Here is a 24,786-nt window from a genome sequence, read left to right as displayed (position 1 = left end):
CACGACACATATTGCATTCAACCCAATTTTTGGGGGGATGCGTTCAGAGGTACATAGCATATCTACTGAGTAGAAATGTCAATTTGAAGTCCATCTAATTTACTTACCGTTGCACGTCATTATCATTGACATAGATCGAAGTTGACATAATTGCCGCAGTATAAAAAAATCCTGAATCCATTTTAAATCAAATAGGTCACATAATTATTGCAAAAGTGGATTATACAACAAAACAAATTAATATTTAATGTAAATAAATAGAAACAAAACAAGAGTTAAAAAATGATCTTGTTAACAACAATTTGAGCCGCTTGTATGCGTCATGTAAAATGGAATACTTAAACACTTTTTTCATTACTTATTAACATTAGTCAACACCGCAACTGTCAACTGTCACCTTCGTTCGATTACAGTTACAGTGTGTTCCGAACAAATGTTCTTCATAAAAACGCTTTATAATGCATTTATACAAATTAAATGAAACATATTATTGTGTATTTCTTTAAGTTAACACTAATAGAAATCTTCAAATATTATTTCTATGCGTATATAATAAAATATATCTAGTGGCTGTAATGCCAGTGTACTCGGCAAAGTGATTCTAAAAAGAACACACCTACAGCCTAAATATTTCGTGTTGGTATCATGTGATCTCACGGGCTATGTCGCGGATGACGTGCAACCGTAAGTAAATTAGATGAAGTATATTTTACTTTGGAATAAATATTATCAAATATAGATGATTCGATCCTTAATTCTTACAAAGTAAGCGCTAAGTTGAAACTTTTCCTATAGTTTAACAAATATATATTTTTGTCTGGTGACTGAAATAATTTGCTAATTTTTATAACCGTTGGATTTTATTTGATGTAGTATCCCTTTACCGTTAACTTTAGCTTTTGCATCAGTTGCATTATCAACTGTCTCTTAAATGTCTTCTATAATTGCTTCAAGCTCAACATCTTTGGATTTTTAATATACTTAGCGCAAGCGGCTACCAATGTTAAAGTAAAGCAATAACCATAGAAATAAAATTACAAAATTTTAATATTTTTCTCTTTACATCTATTCTGTACACCAGTGAAGTTTCCTGAAATCGCTGAAGCTCCGTCAAAGCATACAACTTCAACATCCTTTTAGAAACGTTCATATCATGCAAAGTATAATCTATTATTTTAAAAATGGTTTCTGCATCAGTTAAATTTAAACGTTTCAATGTTACTAGCCCTTCAATTGAAATCGTACTAACTTTAGAAATATATCTGAAAACAATAGCAATCGTTTTGAGTGACATCAGAAGTCTCATCTACAATCACAAGAAGATGCTGCTTTTTGACTTCCTTCTGAATAACCCTTACATTTTTGAGAGAACGTAAAATATCATTTTGAATGTATTTGCTAAGATAAGTGCAATTTTTTTGGTGCCGATTCCAAGTATGCCTTAGATGTAAGGTTATATTTTTTTAGAAGTTGTACAATTTCGAGAAACAATCCTTTTTGTTGGTAAGGCTTTTTTACACAAAAACAAAGGTTTTTGCGTAAAAAACCTTTCTTATATAGTCGTATTTTACAAAAAGTGGTTTAAATTTTTATGGTTTAAAGTTATAGATCATTAAAAGTTCTTTAATAATGAGTGTTTCAAAATTAATATACATAAAGAATTGGCCGAGATAACTTCAAAAAAACCCTTATTTTGCACTAATTTATAAATGGTATAACTTTTTTCTCGCATAATGACATGTAATATAACTATTGAAAATTGTGGCTCTTAATGAGTTATTAAAGTGTGCAAAATTTCAAATGAATCGACCAAATAGCTTACAAGTTAATTTGTTTATCCCACAGACCGATTATTTAAACCACTACCACTATACTTGCTTAAACAGTCACTCTAGAGGTATTTTGTAAATCGCTGTCGATCTTTGAGGCTTCGTTTTTAAGATTATTTAAAAAAATCTCAAGATTTTATTAAATTTGTTATTAAAAAACAGTTTAAAAAAGGGATGACTTTTTAGCTTATGAGTATTTATAATAACTTTAACATTTTTTATGGCATACACTTGTGTGTAGGCTCAAAGAAAATCTGGTGAAAAACACACTTAAAAAAAAACAGAACCTTCTATGACCAATAGGAGACGAGATAGCAATTTTTTTTATTAAAACCATATTTCTATTGTTTATTAATATTAAGAGCTGAAACCCGTTAAAATGATGGTACTCGTAAAATACCGCTACTAAAAACTGGATGGGAGAACTGTCAGCTGCAATATGAGCTTGATTCTTGTTATTGGTCATAGAAGATTCTGTTTTTTTTTGGAAAGTGTACTTTTTCACCAGCAATTTATTAAGCCCTTTTTACAACCGTGTAAGATAAAAAATATCAAAAAATTATAAATGTTCAGAAGCTAATAAGTCAGCCCTTTTTCAAACTATTTTTTAATATCAAATTTAATAAAATGTTGAGGTTTTTTTAATACAACTTATAAATGAAGCCTTAAAGAATCGATTGCGATTTATAAAATGCCCTTAGAGTGACTGTTTGGGCAAGTACATTTGTTTAAATAATCGCTCTACTGGATAAACATTGAATAACATAAAATATTTGGTATAAATAGTGGTTTGCAACAACAATTTAAAACAAGTTAAGTGTATGTTTTGGTTTTATTCTGACAAAATGGCATTGTTTTCTATTATCGATATATCAAATATTACACAAACGATGCAGAATTAATCTAATATTTGCTAAATGTTGAATTAATTAAAGAACAATTTAAATGTAAAATTCGACATTAGGGTATAAATTAAACCATAATTTTTGGAGCAGTAAATGTAACAAGATTATTATTATGTAAGATTCCCTAAGCGGAAAATTCACTCATCCCAGATACCTACGGTATTAAAAGGATTGATCTCTGGTGGGACTCTTTCCGTGTTATCGAGCCCTAGGTGACTTGGTATGCTGGAGTATCTCCCAAAAATTTTCGTAGATATCTGGACGTTGAGAGTAGTACAGCTTTCTGCATGGTCTTGTAAAGATGTTCATTCAGACCTAGCTTTTTTATGTTTTCTAGGAGCTTCTTTGGAATGACTCCAGTAGTAGAGAGAATAATAGGTATTGTCTGGGTACTTTCCATTCTCCACTGTCTTCGTATTTGAATTTCCAGATCCCTGTACTTGGCAATTTTTTCGTTCTGTTTAACACGAAGATTATTGTTGTTGGGTATCGCCACATCAATTAATGTTGTTTGTCTCTTTACTTTATTAACTAGTATGAGATCTGGTCTATTATGTGCCACTGTTTGGTCTGTGAGCACAGTGCGGTCCCAGTATAACTTGTAGTTGTCATTCTCAAGTATACTCTCAGAAACGTATTGATAATATGGAAGATGGTTTGTTTGAAGAAGTCCCAGTTTGATAGCTATCTCTTGATGAATGATCTTTCCTACTGAGTCGTACCGTTCCTTATATTCAGTTGCAGCAAATGCCTGATAGCCCCCGGTAAGATGTTGGATGGTTTCCTGAGCTTGACATCCATATCGGCATTTATCATTTTGGCCCTGAGGGTCTTTGACGATATATTTCAGGTAATTTTTGGTTGGTATAACCTGATCCTGAATGGCCAGTAGTGAACCTTCTGTTTCAGGGAACATCTTTCCTTATGTCAGCCAATAGTTCGACGCTATATTGTCGACATGGTCTTGATTGACCTCATTGGGATGTCGCCCGTGCAGAGGTTTACCCATCCAGGTGCGCATGTTTTCGTCCTTAGTAAGATGGTTTATGCGCATTTCTAATTCCCTCCGTTTGATCGGTGTTGTATCATCTACTGCACAAATCGCACGATGTAGAGTAGATGTCTCAGCTTGCACCTGAAAATAAGTTCTTAAATTAGTAATTTGTTTTTCTAGTTGCTCACTTATATCCATAAGTCCTCGTCCTCCTAAATACCGCGGTAATGTCGTTCTTTCTACTGTTCTTCGAGGATGGTGTTTTTGTGCCTTTGTGAGGTGTGTTCGTACTTTTCGCTGAAGATTTTCTATATCCGTTTTTGTCCACTTAACAATACCAAATGAGTAGCTAAGCGCGGAACATGCCTAGGTGTTTAGTACCTTAAACAAATTTTTACTGTTAAGGTGTGAAAGAAGCAGCTGTTTTACCCTTCGTATAAACTCAGTAGATATCTCAGTTTTTATTTGCTTATGGTCAATCTTCCGCGCTTGCTTTATTCCGAGGTATTTATACATATCATTTTCACCTATGGCCTCGATGTTCTGGCCGTTCTGGCCGTCATCTCCTCGGAAATAATGGCTTCCATAAATTTGGCAACAACTGGCAGCAAGCTAATAGGATGATTGCAAGCGTGTCTGCGCACCTTTTTAACAGTTTTGGTGTTAAACCATCTAAACCGGGTGAAGCGGCTGTGCGAAGTTTCATTAAGTGTTGTTTGACATGATCCACTGTGAATTCAACTTGCTGTAAGGATGCGCCGACACGATTACAGTTAATAGCAGGTAGATAGCCATCATTCGATTCTTTAGTAAAAACCTGTGAAAATGCTAAAGAGAGAGTTTCGGAAGATTTTTTGTCAGAAGAGCATAAGGTCTGGTTGGGTTTTTGAAAAGTAAAGGAATGGAGGTCATGGAGGAACGTATGTATTTGTAGACTTTTTTCATGTTACCACTTTCAATAACATTTGCTTCAAAATTTTGTCTCAGAGTTTTTAGAGATGTTTTTAAATTATTTGAAAATCTGCGGTGGCTTTGGAAATCACATGTATGTATCATGGATGTATCCCATAGGTATGCATCGGTACATTTTTTAAAGAATTCAAGTATCCGTCAGGACTGTATTTTATATAATGTGGTTTTGAACAGATCAGATGTCAGTTAAAAGAGCCGCAGAGCTAATTAAAAAATAATAATAATAAAATTACTTTATTCAATTTTAAAAATATTATTTAAATTTTAAAAATACAAAAAACATAGAATGTAACTTCCCACTACACTACTGTACCGACTACTGTTACGAGTACCACTTTTTTTTTGTAATTTGTTAATTTGTAAGTAGCTATAAAGTAAACTATGTAACTTTTAACAACTCTATGGATAAAAAACTCGTTTCAAAGGTTCAAAATTCTTAAGAAATATTTACCAAATTTATCACTCCAAAAGATACCATCGATGCTGGTATTGCTACCAGTGATATCAAGGCTAGTTCCCATCCTTTGACCAATGCTGTTGTTACTGCTGCTACAAAGAGTACTTGAAAATGTATAAACATTGGTACCTTTTCACCTATTCCATCTTCAAATTTGGACAAATCACTAAAAAATAAACCAAAAAGGAAGGTTTAATATTGATATTTATACAGATTGATCATGCATGTTAATACCGATTCGTCTCTTTAATATCTCTTACCCCAATGCGAGAAAGTGCGAAGACTATAGAATTATAAGCCTTATGAGCCATTTACTTAAAACATTTCTAAAGGTCTTCCACAAAAGAATATATACAAAATGTGAGGAACAACTAACAAGAACACAATTCGGATTTCGTGATGCTCTGGGAACACGGGAGGCCCTTTTTGCTGTAAAGGTGCTATTTCAGAGATGCAGGGATGTGAATTGTGATATATACGTATGCTTTATAGATTACCAGAAGGCATTTGACAGAGTAAAACATGACAAATTAATGACTCTAATGCAAGAAATTGGAATTGACAACAAAGATCTTAGAATTATCAGAAACATTTACTACAATCAAACGGCCAAAATCAAAATAGAAGACCAGTTAACTGATAAAATTGCAATAAAACGTGGAGTACGACAGGGCTGTATTTTGTCTCCATTGTTGTTCAATATTTATTCTGAATGGGTATTTAAGGAAGCTTTAGACGGTTGTGCGAAAGGAATACTAATAAACGGTGAATGGTTGAATAACATTAGATATGCAGATGACACTATAGTTTTTGCCGATAATCTAAATGACTTACAGATATTAACAAATCGCATAACAGAAGTCAGCAACAGATACGGACTAGCTCTTAACATAAAGAAAACCAAATTTATGACAATTAGTAAAAAACCAATACTAAACGCTCAACTTACAATCAACCAACAGAATATCGAAAGAGTCGAGCAATATACATATCTAGGCACCAATTTAAATAGCCAATGGGACCACTCAACAGAAATTAAACAGCGAATAATAAAAGCAAAAGCAGCATTCGTTAGAATGAGAATTATTTTCAACAGTCGAGACATATCATTAAAAACAAAATGCCGTCTATTGAACTGCTACATATTCACAGTTCTGCTCTACGGAATGGAAGCATGGACACTGACTGTTGCATCTATGAATCGGCTCGAAGCTTTCGAAATGTGGTGTTATAGGCGCATCTTACGTATATCCTGGGTTGACAGAGTTACTAATGTGGAGGTCCTGCGTAGAATGGGGAAAGAATGTGAAATTCTCATGACCGTCAAAACTAAAAAGTTGGAATATCTAGGTCATGTAATGAGAAATCAAGAACGTTACGGCCTTCTCCAGCTGATTCTCCAAGGGAAAGTAAATGGTAAGAGAGGACCGGGAAGGAGACGCATTTCCTGGCTTCAAAATTTGCGAAAGTGGTATAACACGACTACCACTGAACTGTTCCGCGCTGCAATAAGCAAAGTGAAGATAGCCGTGATGATCGCCAACGTCCGGAACGGATAGGCACTTTAAGAAGAAGAAGAATATCTCTTAGGAAGTGGTCTGATAACTATACCTTTTTCCTTATCTGCACTTTTCAACTGTACTCCAACTTTTTGTACTCTTTAATCCTTTATTCTTTTCACGTGACTATAATTTGACGACGTCTTTGTTTTGCCCATCTTACACCCCACAATGAATACATTCATTTCTGATTTCTGCTATTCTTAGCATAATTTATGTTTTACTAGTCTCTTACTTCCTTTATATTTTATAGGTTATTTATAGATGTATTGCATTTGGTAGATTATAACTTTATTGTCTCGTATATCTATTGTTTCCAATTATATCTCGTTAATATTCTCCCACAATTACTGCTTTGTTGATGAAGGTTGCAGGTTCATGTCTACTGGAAAAGTCCTTCCTAGATAGTTTAACTGATATAATAACAAATTCCACAGAAAATATTCACTTTTTTGATGCTAAAAAAATTGATTTTGTAATTTGAGACCAATCTTGGGACCATTTTTTTTATTCTTTAGTACTCAAAACTGATGCCGCCACCCGGAATGAGGATACTCGTGCCGTTGTTACGAGATTTCAAAAATTGAATGAGCGAAATAATAGTGATTTTGGAGTGTAAAAATATCGCTACTTAAAATCACTGCAGAATATGTTCAAAAGCACCTACAAACCTTTTTAAAAGAAAAAATCATTTAACACTCCAAAATCACTATTATTTCGCTCATTCAATTTTTAAAATCTCGTAAAAAAGGCAAGATTACCCTCGTTCTTTGTTACGGCACTATTTTTTTCTTCAGTTTTGAGTACTAAAGTATAAAACAAAATTGGTTCCAAGAGTGTGCTTTCAAATTTCAAAATCAATGTTTTTGGCATAGAAAAAGTGGATGTTTTGTGTGGAATTCTTCATAAGTATTATATATTTAACAGTTTCGTTCTTGATATATTTTAACATATTATGTTCATGTTAAGTTTACTACTCAGCGACTCATCACAGCGTCTGATCCAGTTTGGCGGTTGTCAACAGTATCGACAAAGGACGGCTGCATCCATAAACTTGTCAACGTTCTAAGATAGCGTGATGTTTCAGTTGTCTGTGTTGTTTTGAGTCTGACACATTTGAAAAATGCATCTGCCAGATATATACCACCCAGTGTTGCTGTGTTCAAAAGTAATAACAAATCTTAACTGCTTTAAAATACGGTCATTTGTGGACATTTTAGATAGTGTCAAAGATGAAAATGAAATGGAGGCTTTGGGTTTTTCACCAATAACCGAAAATCTGCAATAGCAGTCTTCACTGGAGTACAAATTCTTACAAATTCTTACAAATAGTAAAAATACAACTAGCGTACTTCATTTTGTGTATCTTTTTTTTTCAAAAACGTTGTCTGTTGATGTCAAATCTCTAAATGGACGAGTTTTTAAGTTACGAGCAAACTAATGAGTTTGACGATTTGATTGTTTATTTCAAAACAGTTTCACTAAAAAATTGATAAATCCCAAGATGAGAGTCTTCTATAATCTCATACTACACATTTCAACTGTCAAACCGGTCTAGACAGTTGAATCGGGTAAAAATCTAACTTAATTGGAACAATAGTTCAAGAGCCATGACCTCACCCTAGAAACAAAAATAAGGCTCTTTAAATGTTATGTGTACTCAGTGCTTCTGTACGGAGTAGAAACGTGGACATTGAAGGCGGAAAGAAGGCTTCAGGCTTTTGAGCTATGGTCATACAGAAGGATTCTGAAGATACCATGGACAGACAAAGTTACCACTGAAGAAGTACTGTGGAGGATGAACACAACTGCGGATTTGGTCAACGTCGTGAAGGGCCGTAAGCTGCAGTACTTGGGACATATAATGAGAAATCAAGGCAGACACGAGCTACTTCAATGCATTTTGCAAGGTAACATGAAGGAAAAAGGGCCCCAGGACGAAGAAGAATATCCTGGCTTGCTAACCTTAGAGCATGGTATAGAAAGACCTCAATACAGCTATTTCGTATAGCAACCAACAAAGTCATCATAGCCAGAATGATCGTCAACGTTCGGAACGGACAGGCACCCTTAGAAGCAGAAGAAACAAGAGACATCTGTTTATTTTTGTTTTTTGTTTAAACATTAACTGTATTGGTAAATATTTCAATGCTCGAGTTACCTTTGGTAGATTACTTTGGTTAATTACTTTTGGTGGATCTCTATGCCCTATTCCAGCTCCACCCTTTCTTTTATAATACGCTTCTTTAAGTTTTTATATTTAATTTTTTACCGACAAATAAATTCTCAATGTAATTTAAAAATAAATAACAAAAAAATGTGTACTTACTCAGACATTCGACTTGCAAAATCACCTGTTTGATTTTGATCGTACCATGATATATCTTGGTTAAGAATAGATTTTAAGTAATCAGATCTAATTTTAAATATCTGAAACATATTTAAATTTGCATTATTTGTTAAATGATTACAAAGGCATCTTGTATTATATCGTGTTCGAAATTATTTCTTCCTGACATTTCATCTAAAACTGCGGCAGATATTACCGAAGGCGATGCGGCACTGGTAGTAACATTCTGTCTATCACTGATGATGTTCCTCAAATATATGCGCTATTTACAGCCTCATTGTACCTTCCGGGATTTGTCCGTTGGTCTGAATATAGGGTCTAAGTGAAGGTAGTATTTCGTACTTCGTAGTACCTTCAAGAGATGCTCCCATTTTACTGGTATTGGAGAATCACTCTAGTCATTGCTCCATTGCAATTTATAATTTTTGCAAAGAAAATGGAATCATTATATTGTAAACATAATAACCTCCACTAGACTTAGCATTTTATCATCATTGAAGCGAGCATACGATGTTGAATATGATTCGTTTTTAAAATCTCAACCCTATGAGAAAATTAAAATGTGTCAAATAATCATTTTATTTTCAAAGGCGTATACTAGAGTTGCAAGTATAGATAAAACTGCAAATGGTTTTGATAAGACCGGAATTTTTCCATTCACTCGAAATACATTTAATGAAAAAGACTTTTATACTTCAAACGATTATTACACTCAACAAAATAATAGTCAGGAAGGCCTTTCATAAACTATTTAAGATGAATTACTGAAACAACAACCAGGACTTTCCTCCAAAGAAAACGAATACTAATTGAATTAAAGCAAAAAGGTAAAATCCAAAGATTTCTACTTGTTCGAAACCAAAATTCAGATTCTCACCTGAATCTATGCCTTCTATCTATTGATTCATTTAAATAAGAAATTTTCATGAATTGGCTTCTGATACTCAAAATACGAGTAAATAAAGATATAGAAAAGACAGTTAAGATTTGATTTCATGTATAGTACTTCTACAATTCGCTTAAGTATACGTATTTCGTACTTTCAGGACTCATCAGACCGTCTCAGTAGGAAGCCCTAAACGTGAAATCAAATATTTTTCGTCAAAGGAAGTAAAAATAAAATAACTTCCTAAAGACGTTGTAACGAGTGCGTCACTTCAATAATCCTGGCATCACTTTAAATAAAATCTATAAATCGATATTCACCGGTATCTCTTAGTAATTTGTAATTTCCAAGTTGGTATTAAGCAGCGACTCAAAGCGGCAGTTTTGGCAGACATGCTTATCCGACTAGAGACACTGAACACTCTTGTTCTGATCTCAGAGAAGTAAAGTTTGGGTTTATACCAGTAGACAGCCAGGGTGCAAGAATATGTTTTAATAATATTAATTTTTTTTTGGGGAAGGAAAGTTGGAGAAAAGTTTTGGTTTGTTTTTGTTGTGTGTACCGTTTGGTTTATAGCCACTCTGAGCCGGTTAGTGGATCCAACTATAAATAAAAAGAAAAAAAAGTATAAAAAGCATCAGCCATTTTGATTTCTAAAATATTGTCATTTTTCCTTTGATAGTTGATATATGTACATCTGTCATTTTTCACATCATTTCATTAAGAAATATTCGGAATCTAAAATCCATTAGTAATATAAAATCAAATGCAAATTTTCTATTTTATTTCCCAGCCTTAAAAACATATAATTATCTATCTTTAAAATTATCTACTATCTATTAAGACTACCTATAAAAATATTCTGTCTCATACCATTCTTTTATTTTCTAAAATATATCCAGAGCGTGCTTTTCGTTAAAATTATCTATTTAATCAATTCATTTCACATAAAATATTGTCAAACCATTAGAAGGTCACAGTTTCACAAAACCATTAAGTTTTTTTGCCTTCATACAAGGTTCTTTAGTAATTTTTGTATTACTTTTCAAGGTTAATAATCCTTGTGTTTTTCCCTACTTTTTCTCAAGAGTAAGAAGTAACTCTAACCACAAATATTCTTTTTCGCCTACTGAAGGAGTTAAAATCAGGAGTCAAGGATTCGTTATTCTTGGTTTAAGAAAAAAAAAGTTATTCCCTATTGGATGTACACCTGATCACAGGGTTGATTTTTGTCACCCTCAGCTGTTACTTCACAGGTCCAGATTCAAGACTATTCGCGGACAACTTCAGGAAACCGGACAACTTCAGAAAATAATAAAGACCCTTCATTTTTTTTAAATAATACTGAATAACATTTAAGGACTAATTGTCGACTAGAGGTTGAGCTTAAATCCTCCCTATTAACTCTACTGTACGGTTTTATGTGTACACATTTAATCAGAGAATTCAATATTGGGATTTTCATTAATATATATTTAAACCTTTGACACATATCCCGTCAGAATATAGTGGCCATTTAACTTTATTAGTACATTTAACTGAAAGCCGAAGTACAGAGTTACATCTTTAGTAGGAGAGTAAATTAACTTTTTAGGTAGAATTAGTAAATTTTTTTACTTATATTTAATATTTGTAAATTCCTTAGATAAGTATTAGCTCCTACCTTTCAGTAAATTTAAATTCAGCGATAAATTGTGTATAATCAGAGATTTTTTTACTATATTAGTACCTAGGTTAACTGTACATAAATGGTGGTGGGTAGCATAAATAATTAACTGTATATATTTGGTTAGGTATTAAATTGGTTGTTAAGACTAAATATTTCAATTAATACCTGTTCTCCTTTTTTCATTTTAGCAAAAAGGTAATACAGCTTTACGAGATACCTTGGAAGGTGTATGTTAATATCGCCTTTCCTGACGCCCATCTTAAAGCAACTTCCATATTCTACCACTTATATCTATTCACATATTTTTTTAATTAGCTTGTCATCTATTTTCTCATTTTACGGTTTCTATAGGGCATGCCAATTAGACAAATCCTCTTTTGAGTGTCAAGTAGTCACTCTCCGGCACAGTCCGCTAGCCAGCCTTAATTCATTTGTTTTTTGATACATTGGCGCTCTATTGTAATTTGTTACATTAGCCCAATGTCGGTTTATTTGCTTTGTTAATCGTAGAAGGCACCGATTTAGGTGAGAATCTGAATTTTGGTTTCGAACAAGTTGAAATCTTCGGATTTTTACTTTTTGTTTTATTCTTAGATGTTGCCGTAGGCATCTCTAGAAAGTTATTTTATTATTACTTCCTGTGATGGAAAATATTTAATTTCACGTTTAGGGCTTTCTACTCAGGCGATGAGTCCTGAAAGGACGAAATATGCATGGGCGAATTGTAAAAGCACTAAATATAAAATCAAGTCTTAACTGTCTTTTCTATAATTATTGAATTGTTTACTTACTTGTTTCGTTGATGAATAATTAAAAGTGATGGTAGACAGATAACTAAAACATAGCATCGCAATTCCAATCATACTATTCGCCACAGCGAAAAATTTAATACCGTCAAAGAATCTGTCTTGAGCCTCCGCTCGTTCGTTTTGTGATAAGGTGGCATTATATAAAGATTCAGCATATTCCACAGCATTTCCTGCAAGTCCTCCGAATAGAATTGTATTCATTGGCGGTAGACATCCAGTGATTATTGCCGATAAAGTACCAATAAACATCAGGAGCTTGTCCCACTTACTAGCGTATTTAAACTAAAAATATTAAAATAATAAAACTAATAAATACAATACTGAAATATAAGATGCTACATGTATAATAGAGAAGACTACTTAATTTTTAAAATAGGGAATTGTCATTCAGCTTATATGATTGTTCCATTCTACTCTTCTATTTCTTACCTAGTTCTTGATGTTCTCCACTTTGCATCTACATCGTATATCTGTACTTCTAGCTCTATCGCATAGTGTCTTACCATCAATTTTTCTATGTGTTTTCATCTCTGCTGTTTCGAACATCCTTTTTGTCCTCTCTGTGTCAGGTCGTGTTTCTGTCACGTATGTCATTATTGGTCGGATGACTGTTTTGTAAATTCTGCCTTTCATTTCTTTCCCAATATTTTTATTTCCCCATATTGTTTTATTCAGGCAGCCTGCAGCTCTGTTTGCTTTATTCACTTGATCCTTCACTTCAGTTTCGAGCTTTCCATAGCTAGATAAAGTGATGCCTAGATATTTAAACTCCCATCACTTGTTCTATTATCTGACCGTCCAGCTCCAATTTACATCTTAGTAAATTTGTTGTTGTAACTATGCAATTTGTCTTTTTTGGGGAAATTAACATGTTAAATTTTCTGGCGGTTATATTAAATTGGTGCAGCATACGTTGTAAATATTTTCTCTTTGAGAGAGTAGCATTGCGTCGTCTGCATAGCAGATTATTTTAAGTTATTTGAGAACTGATTGTAGAACAAATATCTGGACTATTGTTGACTTTATTGTTTGACAAACATTTTTTCAGTTTACGATCTAAAGCTTCCTAAACGACGTTGGACATTATTTTGTATGTTGAGTTCAACAGCGTTTTTCCACGGCAGTTTCTATATGCAAACTGGTGTCCTTTTGTATGTAACGGTACAATAATACCGCTATTCCATTCCACTAGTAACTGCTTATTCAACCATATCTTTGCTATCAGTTCATGTATTGTTTTTAATAATGCGCTCTCTTCTATCTTTTTAGTAGCTCCGATGCTATTTAATCCGTCACCTATTGTTGATGGACTCTTTTCTTTGTTGCCTGCTTGATCTAATGGTATATCAGGGTTGCCCCTTCCTATTTCCCTCAAGCTTTTCCTTAAAATATTCTGTCCAGCTTCTTAATATTTCTTGTTGTTCTGTCAAGACATACGCACTATATACTGAATATTACAATGCATTCGTCAGGAATTTTACTTTCCGTGATAATTTTCTTTGTCACTTCTTGCAGTTGTTTAATAAGAGTATTTCTCGCGTATGAATTTATCTATTCATTTGTTATTTGGTCTTTATCCCCTGATTGTAAATTTTATGGTTTTAAAATACCTCTTTAATATCTTGTTCTGATGGTCCTGTTATTTTATCTGTTACTATGTTTGATACTTCTAATAAGGTTATTTTTGGGCACAGAATTCATAAAGTCTGTGAGAAAAAATATCCACTCTTCTTGATTGATGTGGGTCTGTTTCCACCAATCTTTAATTTTATTTCTATGTTGTTTTATAAATCTCCAGATTTTCTTGATCTCCTATATCTTTCTTCTTACTAATTAGTAAGTTTTGGGTTCGTAATCTGTTGTATTACTCGTAAGTTATTGTCTTTCACGAGCTGCTTCCAGTTTGTTTTGTTTTAGAGTCGAACTGTATATTGTTAAAATCATATATGTTGCATAATATGTTAAACATATTTATATTGTGTAGAATTGATTAAAAGTAGATTTTAAAGATTCATAACGACTTACCATTCCAAGAAAAGATATAGGTTGGATTTTAGTTCCATTTTCTTTCTTCTTTACAAATTTTCTAGAAAGAAAAAAGTATATATATATATATATATATATATATATATATATATATATATGTATATATATATATGTATATATATATATATATATATATATATATATTATGTATATATAATTATAATAGTTTTGAGTTCCTTGAACCGTACTATAATTAATATAAAATTGTTTTTCTTGAGTTTAGGTTCAATAAATTAAATTACATTAAATTAAATTAAGTTTCAATATAAGGTTTAGATTTTCATTCACAATTTGTGTAAATTTTACTTCTTAATGTTTATAAACAATGGAGATATGATTTTTAAAAAAATAGTCCCCAACTTCGTCCCTATTGGTCATAAAAGGTTTTTTTAATGTGAGTTTTTTTACCAGCTATCCAATGGTTGTACGTACAAGTCTGTAGCTTGAAAAATATAGAAGTTATTACAATTGCTTATGAGTAAAAAACATTCCCCTTTTTCAAACGTTTATTTTGTAAATAATTTCGATGAAAACGCAATATGCATTTAACTTCTAAGATAATCTAAGTCTTAAAGAATCCTATGAAATTTGCTAAATGTGTCTAGCATCATTAATAGAGTAAGTTCAATAGTTTAAATATTTAGCCTCAGAGATAAATAAATTAAATAACTTTTAAACTATTTGACCGATCGGGTGGAAAAGATGGTAATTCCTCGATGTTCAAATGTATTAATAACATTTTATTTTGTTAATAAAAAATTAATAAAATTTATGAATCAGTGCAAAAAACTGCATTTTTGCAAATATCTCCGTAAATTATTTATTAATTTTAATTTAAAAAACGGGAAAATAACGATATTGTTACAAGGTAAAAATACGAGTATTTTTTCATCTATTCGTCATCTAGTATCCCCCACCTATGTCTTAAAAGCTTCAGATATCTGCGAAAAATTTTGCCGTGAAATCAATGATTTTTGCATAACCAGACTGGGCTAATATCAGTCTTTTGCATTTAAAGAACATAAACGACAAGTATAGGAAAGAAAAATATTACAAAGAATTTACTGAAGGAAAAAATAGGAGAAATATGAATGAAACTGGAAATATATAACAGCCCGATTATCACACCGCAGATAAAGAAGCAAATAATTAGTTGGCTAGGATATGTACAGAGAACAGAGCATCAAAGAATGTATTGAAGAGGACACTAGCAGGGAAAATAAGGAAGGGAAGATCCGAAGAAAATTGTTAGACACCGTAGAAGAAGATCTAAACGTAAAAGAATGGAAAACCAAACCTATGGACAAAAAAGGGTGGAAAAAATTGTCATCCAAACTTAGGATTTTGAAGTTTGTTAGCGGAAATAGATATCATTCGAATTTTTCATTTCAATACTTTTATGTATATATACTTACGCATCTAGAGCATTTGTCTTTTTTTCGTCAACATCACCCTTTTTCGTTCCCATATCTAAAAGAAATACATAAATCAATATTACCTTCAAATCAGGTACATATTATATGGGCAGGAATAATTACTAGAACCTTAACAGTTTTTATACCGATAAGTAAACGGCCCAAAAAACGAATAAAAAAGTACCAAGATTATTTAATCCTAGACAAGCAGGGGCTCTGATTATTTATTTTATTTAGCGTATGAACTTTCACAGTACGATAAATATACAAATACAATAATATATACATATATATTAAATATATTATTTAAACACTAAAGATAGAATGAATGACACTAAATATTAATGTCCAATTTACATAGCCATTCAATTGCTTCTGCGGAACATTCCGCAAAGTCCTGGAGGTTTCCACGGTAGGCACGATTCAAGCAGTCTGAAACACAATGGCTTATGGTCTGTCTAGATTGTCCGCAATCGCACTGTGGACTTTCTGCACGACCCCACCTGAACAGCGAATCAGCACATTTACCATATCCGGTACGTATACGATTAAGCCTTGCCCAAGTGGACCGGGGCAGATTTGATCCGATGAAACCCTGAGTTGGGGTGGATATCTTAATATAGTCCGATTCTACTGTTGGCATCCATCTTGTTGTCCATTGCCTATGTATATCATAGAAATTACCAATTTTTGGGGCAGATCGTATTGGAGGATTTCTAGATCTCAGTCGCTGGTGCTCTTTTGAGATGTCTGGGATATCTTGATGTATTGGTAATTGTACGTTGGCTACAATTTTCTGGTACTCTCTCACTAATGCTGCTGTACGACGTAGATCTGGTGGAGCAATATTGCTCAGAGTAGGCAGCCATCTCACTGGCGTTGGTTTTATTGTTCCAGTGATTATTCTCATGGTTTGGTTAAGTTGGACATCGATTTTGCTTGTATGTGCACTATTTAGCCATACTGGTGCACAATATTCTGCCACTGAAAAAACCAAAGCTAGAGCAGAGGTCCGAAGAGTATCTGCAGAAGCACCCCAAGTTATTCCAGCAAGTTTTGATATTAAGTTATTTCTTGTTCTTAGTTTACCGGCTGCGTTTGTAAGATGACTTGTGAAGGTGAGTGTTCTATCAAGTGTGGCGCCTAGATATTTGGGGTTGTTGTTATGTTTGATAGCTGTATCATTTAGAGTTACATTGAGAGTATCGCCCGCAAGTTGATTCGACAGGTGAAAGAGACAGGTTTCAGTTTTGCTTGTGTTAGGACGTAACCGCCAGTTCTTAAAATAGTTACTTAGTGTAGTTAAGTCCTCGTTTAGAGCTCGTTCTCCTGCTTCTTTACTATTATCTTGGAAGCCAATGGCCAGGTCGTCAGCATAAGCAAATTTTCTCGATTTTGTTTCAGGTATATCTGCTGTATAAAGGTTAAATAATAAAGGAGCTAGCACTGAGCCTTGAGGTAAGCCGTTGTTAAGTTTTCTAACGTTACTCTATGCATCATTCATATATACCTGAAACAGTCTGTTAGTCAGTAGATTGTTTATCAGCTGACAAGTTTTGAGGCAAGGTATGATTTTCATCAGCTTATAAATAAGGCTCTCTCTCCACACAGTGTCATAGGCAGCCGTGAGATCTATAAATGTTATGGCAGATTTTTTGCGTCTTTCAAAGCCAGCTTCAATAAATGTAGTTAAGGACAGCACTTGATCACAGCAACTTCGTCCTCTTCTAAATTCAGCTTGTTCAATTGGTACAGCATCCTCAATGGTGTTACATATTCGGTTATATAAAAGTCGTTCTAGTAATTTATAACAGCAACTGAGTAAGGCAATAGGCCGGTAACTTTCAGGCAGCTTGTTGTCTTTGCCAGGCTTCTGGATTGCGATAATTTTTGTTCTTTTGAATTCTGGGGGTAGCACAGCTGTATTCACAATGTCGCTAAAGAATTTTTTGAGCCACTGTCGTGTTTTTGTACCAGTGTGGACTATAAACTCAGGATACATTCCATCGAAGCCTGCTGCTTTTCCTGTTTTAGTTTGGTTAAGCGCTTCGTTTATTTCATCCAATGAGAAGGCACGTGAGTATTCTGATGTTGAGGGAGTATTTGCTTTAAGTTGTTTAAGAGCTCTTTTTACGGTAGATGTATGAGTTTTCTCAGATGGAGCTCGGGAGTTCTCAATTATTCTATTGGCTATTTTATTTGGCTCAATTGTTGATTTGTTTAAGTGTTGCGCTCTGCTTGCTTCGCCCAGTTTGCGGATCAGTCCCCATGCCTTTCGACTGGAACGTGAGAAATCAATATGTTCTACGGTAGACTTCCATTTATTAAGTCTTGTTGAGTCCAGTGACTTCAGTAAGTTGTCACCAATTTCGGGATCTTCTGATTTCAAAAATTCGTCATATAGTTTTTGGCTTTCTTCCGTCCAGCCTGGGATGTACTTCTTTCGGAAACCTCGGGGGATATGTTTTTTGGCGATAGAGATAACCATTCCTAAAAAACGGTGATAATTGTTAAGGGACTCTGATATACAGCCAAGATGGAATCATGACATGATGGATCAAGACATGGATATATCTAATTATGTTAAACGCTCAGTATTTTTATCTAACATAAGGAAAAATACACAGAAGCTGCAACGATCATAAAAAAAGAATATCCGTTAAACATCTTGGCCTAATTCTTGACTTAGGCCAAAAAAATCTTTTAATAAGATAATGGGTTCAAAATAAATATTTTGGATTTCGTGGAGGTTTTGAAACAAGAGAACTTATGTTAAGTATTTAGTTTAGTCTTAGTGCAGAGATCTGGTGATGTGTTAGTACCAGTACACGCCTGTTTAATAAACCATAACAAGGGTTTCGATCGGTTGTTATACGAAAAACTATTTTTCTTCGTCTTTCATTGCCATATTAAGTCTCTATAACCCTCGTAATTACATTAATTATATTTGTCTTTCCATATGTATTTTCGTTTTGTTATCTTTTCTATATTATCATTGGTAAATGTCCAAGTTTGACAGTTGTATGTAACAACAGGTACTACACACTGATAGAAAATACTCGTTTTTAGGTATTGGGGTATTTTTTGATCTTCGATATATAAAACCTTCCTTTGACATTTTATCCGCACCATTCTTCCGTATTTATTGATGTGATGGGACATGTATATAATACAAATAAATACCCCCCGTTTTCAAATCATAAAACAAATTGGAGTCTGTTTAGATTTAATATTCAAAATTCAATTAACTTAAATATTCCTCTTAAAACAAATGAAAATATTGAGGAAGCAGTTCATCATCTTACATCAATCATTCAACAGGCAACTTGGAGAGCAACTCCAGATGTAAATCCGACGAATAACTGTGAACCATATCCACATCATATGAAAATCTTATTCAACGAAAAAAAAAACTAAGAAAACAGTGGCAAACTTCCAAATCTCCTGAGGACAAGACTGAACTGAATAGGGCTACTCGTTTGCTTAAAAGAGAACTGCACAAATACAATCAAGGCATACATGAATTTTTTGAAAGTCTCACTTCAACGGATAACACAAATTACTTTATTTGTAAACTCTCTAAGAAACTTAAACATCAGATTAAGCATGATGGTCCCATTAGAAATAAAGATGGTGATTGGGCCAAGGTCGATGAAGATAAAGCACAAGCATTCTCTTATCATATCAGCCAAGTTTTTCAACCTCACTCCAGAACTATCTCAATGGAAAAAGAAGAATTCATTCACAAGAACTTAGATGCACCCTACCAGATGTCACCTCCTACAGAAAATATTAAAATTAACGAAATTAAAGATTTAGTTAAACATCTCAGTACTACAAAAGCTTCAGGGTATGATTTAATATCAGGAAAAATCTGCAAAAATTTACCCGAAGAAGGATTTCGGTTGGTTATGTACATATTTAACGCTATACTAAAGTTAGGCTATTTTCTGTTTCAATGGAAAACGGCACAAATTATTCTAATACCGAAACCAAATAAAGATCCACACGAACTATCATCCCATCGTCCAATCAGTTTGCTTCCCATTATCTGTAAGATATTTGAAAGGATACTCCTTCAAAGAATGAATTCTACAATCGACAAACAAAAAATACCGAATTATCAGTTTGGATTCAGGCAACAACATGGGACAATTAAGCAGGTACATAGAGTTGCCAAAGTAGCAAGAGATGCAATTGAAAGAAAGAATACTGCACTGCAGCATTTTTGGATGTCTCACAAGCATTTGATAAAGTATGGCATGAGGGGCTGCTATCTAAAATAAAAACTCACTTTCCTCATTCTCTGTATGCACTTCTGAGATCCTGTCTTACAAATCGATATTTCCAGGTCAGATACAATGAAGCAGTATCAAACATATCTCCAATTCTATCGTTGGTAGTATATTGGGACCAACATTATACTTACTCTATACGGCAGATATTGCCACAAGAGTAAAACAGCACAATTGCTACCTATGCAGATGATACTGTGATAATAGCTTCTAGCTCGGCTCTTGTTACAGCCTTTCAAAGTTTACAAATTTATTGAAATAAACTAGAGATATGGTTAAAACTGTGGCGAGTTAAAGTAAATGGCAGCAAAGCAGCACATATAACTTTACGCAAAGAGAGTGTACCATCTGTGCGTATAAACAATACCGTAATACCCAAAAAACTGATGTTAAATACTTGGGAGTACATTTTGACAGCCGACTAAATTGGGGAAAGCACATCTGGACAAAACGGCTGCAACTAGGATTAATGTACAGGAAAATGTATTGGTTCATGAACCGAAAGTCCAAATTAAGTCTACATATTAAATTATTACTTTATAAATGTATTCTAAAGCCAGTTTGAACCTACGATATACATATATGAGGTACAGCATCTAATTCTCACTTACTGAAACTTCAGCGTTTCCAATCTAAAGTTTTGAGATATATTACCAATGCACCGTGGTATGTGTCCAATTATGTTATACATCCGGACCTTCAGATCCAAAATATTAAAGACACCGTTGTCTCACTCAGTGGCACTTACAAAAATAGACTACTGAACCATCCAAATACGCTTGCCCAAGACCTACTTAAGCGACCGAGAAGAGGAAGACTAAAACGCCGTGATCCCTTTAGACTTTTTTATACCTTTACATACATAAACGTATACTCTATCATTTTATAGCTACAACTTATATTATATACTAGCAGACCCGACAGACTTCGTTCTGTCAAATATATTTGGAATGTGGCGTTTATTTCTTTAATTCTCCTAAACAGAACCGTCACTATGATGATAGGGCGGTGTGTGAGGGTCAGCTCGGGTGACCTAAGTATCTTCGCTTTCACGAACTTTGGTCACCATCTTGGATCCACTAAAAACCCCGACTGGGATGTCTGCCAGAGGGCTTCAAACTAAGAGGTGAACTTAAGGCTGTTTTATCGGTGCACCAAAACCTAGGGACAGTGTTTTCTCTGTTATTTACCGACAAAATATCTCGAAATTTGGTCACGTTATTCGAAATTATGTTGCCTTTAAACTGATGGTTTTACTTTTTTTAAACTTCTGTTGAAAAATTGGAATATACTGTTTAACGTTCTATTATAACCAAACTTTTTACGCCCATCACTCGAAAGAGTTTTTTTTTTCTGTAATCGTTGATTTTTGTTTCACCTTTCTGTGTCCAGTAATAATCGAGAAAAGCGTGTTCCAACTTTAGAGAAAATTGCTAAAAATACTGAAATCTAATAGTGAAACGTGTTACTCATCATTGGCGCTTTTGTTGTCATTAAACTACCCGTCGGCCGGTGGCACTGAGTAAAGATGGTCTCGCGTAAGCAGTGTAGAAAAGTAAGTGATACGCCCATTTCAAATCGCAGTGTGCTTGGACTGCTAAAACAGCCTTAAGATTCAAACCTGATTGAAAAATAATCTAAAGGGATAGTGGGAACCTAAAGGTGACAAATATTTATAAAGTGGGTACTTCAATGACAAAACAAAGATTTAATTATGTTGTAGTTTCGCAACTGTGTCTAAACATTTGTAATGTATTAACAGACTTTTTGATGGTTTCGATTCTCCCCGTATATTTAAACTGAGATTTGCCTGTACGAAAAACACAGCGGCTTTAAGAACTAATTTGCAAGACCAGCCATCTGCGAAATATCACCATAGGGGATGCATTTCATACACAACCAGAGTCGAGTTTTATCTCTCAAACCACACACATGTGTATGTGCGTTTGGGTTAAAGGTACCTGAGGTACTTGGCATCGATCCTTTGACCGAGAAAGTCGTTTTATGCAGAAAAGTTGCATTATCAATTTTGTGTGGTTTCTGTGCGTCGCTGAAGACGATTTGCCATAGCTGTGATGCTATCTTTTCATGGGGTAAAGTACACCTTATAATATTTGTTGCCAAAATTACATTGCTGCATATATCAAGTACGTGCATTTGGTATATTCATTTTATATTTGTTTGGAACTTTATCGCATTTGTGCCGCGATCGCGATTGAACTTGGTCAATTGGACGTTTTGCATTTGTTTTGTTTTATGTAATATTTACTGTATTCTTATTTTTTCGTATTTTGTCATTACCGATTATACTTTGAATTGAGTTTATTAACATTTGTATTAGTATTTGAATATATACTTTGAATTGAGTTTAATATAATTCATATATGTTATGTTTGATTGCATTTTGTGTAACTTTATTACCAAGGTTTATTCATTTTACCACGGATTAAGTATATTATTATATGTGCGCATATTTTTCAGTCGTTAACGTGTAATATCAATTTATGCTTTATTTCTAATCATACTCAACCATAGCAATCGAAATCTTAAATTTCTTTGTTGTTAATGTGTTCTTAAAACCTATTCATCAACATCTTTGTTTTGGTTTGTAAATGGTTATCTGTTTGGTGTTGTTTCATATTAACTAATATTTAAGTTTATATCCTTCTTTAGTTATAATTGTATATTGGGTTATGTATATTTATGTTTAATTTCACCTCTTTTTAAAATAGAGGTTAAATTCATAGCCGTTCTTGGCTATGAATAACTGTTCTGATGAGACTTATTAAGTCGAAATACGTATCAACAGATACATAGACGCTTTGTACGTGAAAAATCAAATCTTTTCTGTCTTTTTCATAAATGGAATTATCTATGGTCTGAGTTTTGTTTCACCAACCCAAATAGATACACTTCTTTACACATAACTGTCCCTGTTGCACATTGGCATAGAACTTATAATGTCCTTAGGCGTTATATAACAACCATATTTAGGCTAAAATTTGGACATGCTTGTTTTCCTACTCATCTTGCAAGAATTCATGTGATCGAGAGTAAAAACTGTGTGAAATGTGGAGTAGAAGGTGACCTAGATCATGTAATCTTTGGTTGTGCCAAATATAATTTGGAATCCACCTTATTATACAATAATATAGTTCATATTATCGGTAAATCTCCGTTCAACGTTTTATCTGCCCTAGCGACTCAAAATTGATTAATGTACGATTGCATAATCGATTTTTTGACCAAATGTAATATTTTTCTTTATTTAAAAAAAATTAATGTTTTTACTGTTTACCTCTGTTTTGTCTCCTTTATATGTTTAATCCTATTTACCGTTGGCCTAGTTCTCCTGTGTATGTTATATATTATAATGTCCTGATGGGCATCTGGACGTGAAGCGAGTGACCCATGTTATTTGTATGTGTTTATGGATTATTTGGTGTATTTTTTCTCTTCTTTTTATTAATTGTTGTACTGATTTCCTAACTTTAAATTTATATAATTCAAAAACTTTTTACTGCGCCTAATGAGATTAAAAGATCATGTAACTGGCTCTATGGCTAATTGCCGAAGCCATATAAAAAAAATTGTTCTGAAGCTATTTTCTTATTTATTTAAATAGTAATTACTTAAAAAAAAAGGTTTGAAGTTTTATGTACGTTAACAGTATAATTTTTAAAGCTACGTAGCAGTATAAATAAACTAAAATGCTTAGGCGGCCACTATTCTCCCCTTTCCCCTAAACATGTGGTGGATGGTCTACCATTTAGAAATAGGAAGTCTATTATTTTTATCTTTTTATCGCCATTGCTTTCAAAAGTTAAATATTATTTCATTACTTACCCACTCATTAAAAAAATAACTATAACCAGTCAAAACAGCTAAATTAACAAAAATGATGAAGCACCTTTTCACATAATGAATATCATATAACTAATTAGGTACTTTAAGTGAGTACCAATATGTGACAATACAGTATTTCGTTTTGTAACAAAAACATTTTTACATGAATATTTTTTTATCTTCAGTTATCAATAGTAAAGGTAGATAGATTATGAAAGTATTTTTTATCAGATTAATAATAAATAAGGTTTTTTTACTTATATCAAAAAAAAATTAAACATCTGTACTGTACTATATTTTCCTCACTGTAAATAACAGATGGCTTAATCAATGAAATTCTATCTTGGTTGGTCTAGAAAAAGGATCAGAAATTATGCTATTAAATGAAGGACAACTTTCCATTCCGTTTCCAATTTTGTTTTCTAAAAATGAACAAGTGTTTACCTAATCTTTTATCAAAAATCTACTGTCAAATGATCAAAATTATTCGATTAGTCAATGTGGGGAATTAAACAAACAAATGTACTATTACGAATTAATAGTAATTAAATTAACTATTCCTTCGATAACTCTGGCGAGATAAATGAAAACCATATTTGAATTTAAACAGTCAAGCTCGTAGAAGAGGTAAGGTATTTTATCTTAATAGATCTCGCTATAAGATCAGTTTGAGTTTCGAGAGAGAACTTAGGTGAACGAAGATAAGAACAATGTATCTCCAATCACAGACACTATTAAGGCCCATCCTCAAAAA

At 33.3% G+C, this 24,786-nt stretch overlaps 1 protein-coding gene across 2 annotated transcripts in view; it reads right to left on the bottom strand.

Annotated features, from left to right (window-relative positions):
• LOC140447982 (ATP-dependent translocase ABCB1-like) overlaps positions 1-24,190 on the bottom strand; it is a 76,376-nt gene extending 52,186 nt beyond the window's left edge. Inside the window, exons 1-6 of one of the 2 annotated variants that reach the window (XM_072540979.1) lie at positions 24,033-24,190; positions 15,892-15,946; positions 14,456-14,516; positions 12,413-12,712; positions 9,046-9,146; positions 5,152-5,323 (exon numbers count right to left, since the gene is read on the bottom strand). In XM_072540979.1, coding sequence (XP_072397080.1) covers positions 5,152-5,323; positions 9,046-9,146; positions 12,413-12,712; positions 14,456-14,516; positions 15,892-15,944 — 687 coding nt within the window. In that variant the 5' untranslated portion in view covers positions 15,945-15,946; positions 24,033-24,190. The remainder of the gene's footprint in view (positions 1-5,151; positions 5,324-9,045; positions 9,147-12,412; positions 12,713-14,455; positions 14,517-15,891; positions 15,947-24,032) is intronic. The other variant, XM_072540980.1, reaches the window with a different exon arrangement.
• Between the last annotated feature and the right edge of the window lie 596 nt (positions 24,191-24,786).

This window comes from Diabrotica undecimpunctata, chromosome 8 (assembly GCF_040954645.1).
Source record: "Diabrotica undecimpunctata isolate CICGRU chromosome 8, icDiaUnde3, whole genome shotgun sequence".
Taxonomy (NCBI): Eukaryota; Metazoa; Arthropoda; class Insecta; order Coleoptera; family Chrysomelidae; genus Diabrotica; species Diabrotica undecimpunctata.
Note: the sequence above shows the minus strand (reverse complement) of the source record. Positions and strands in the feature narration are given on the sequence as shown.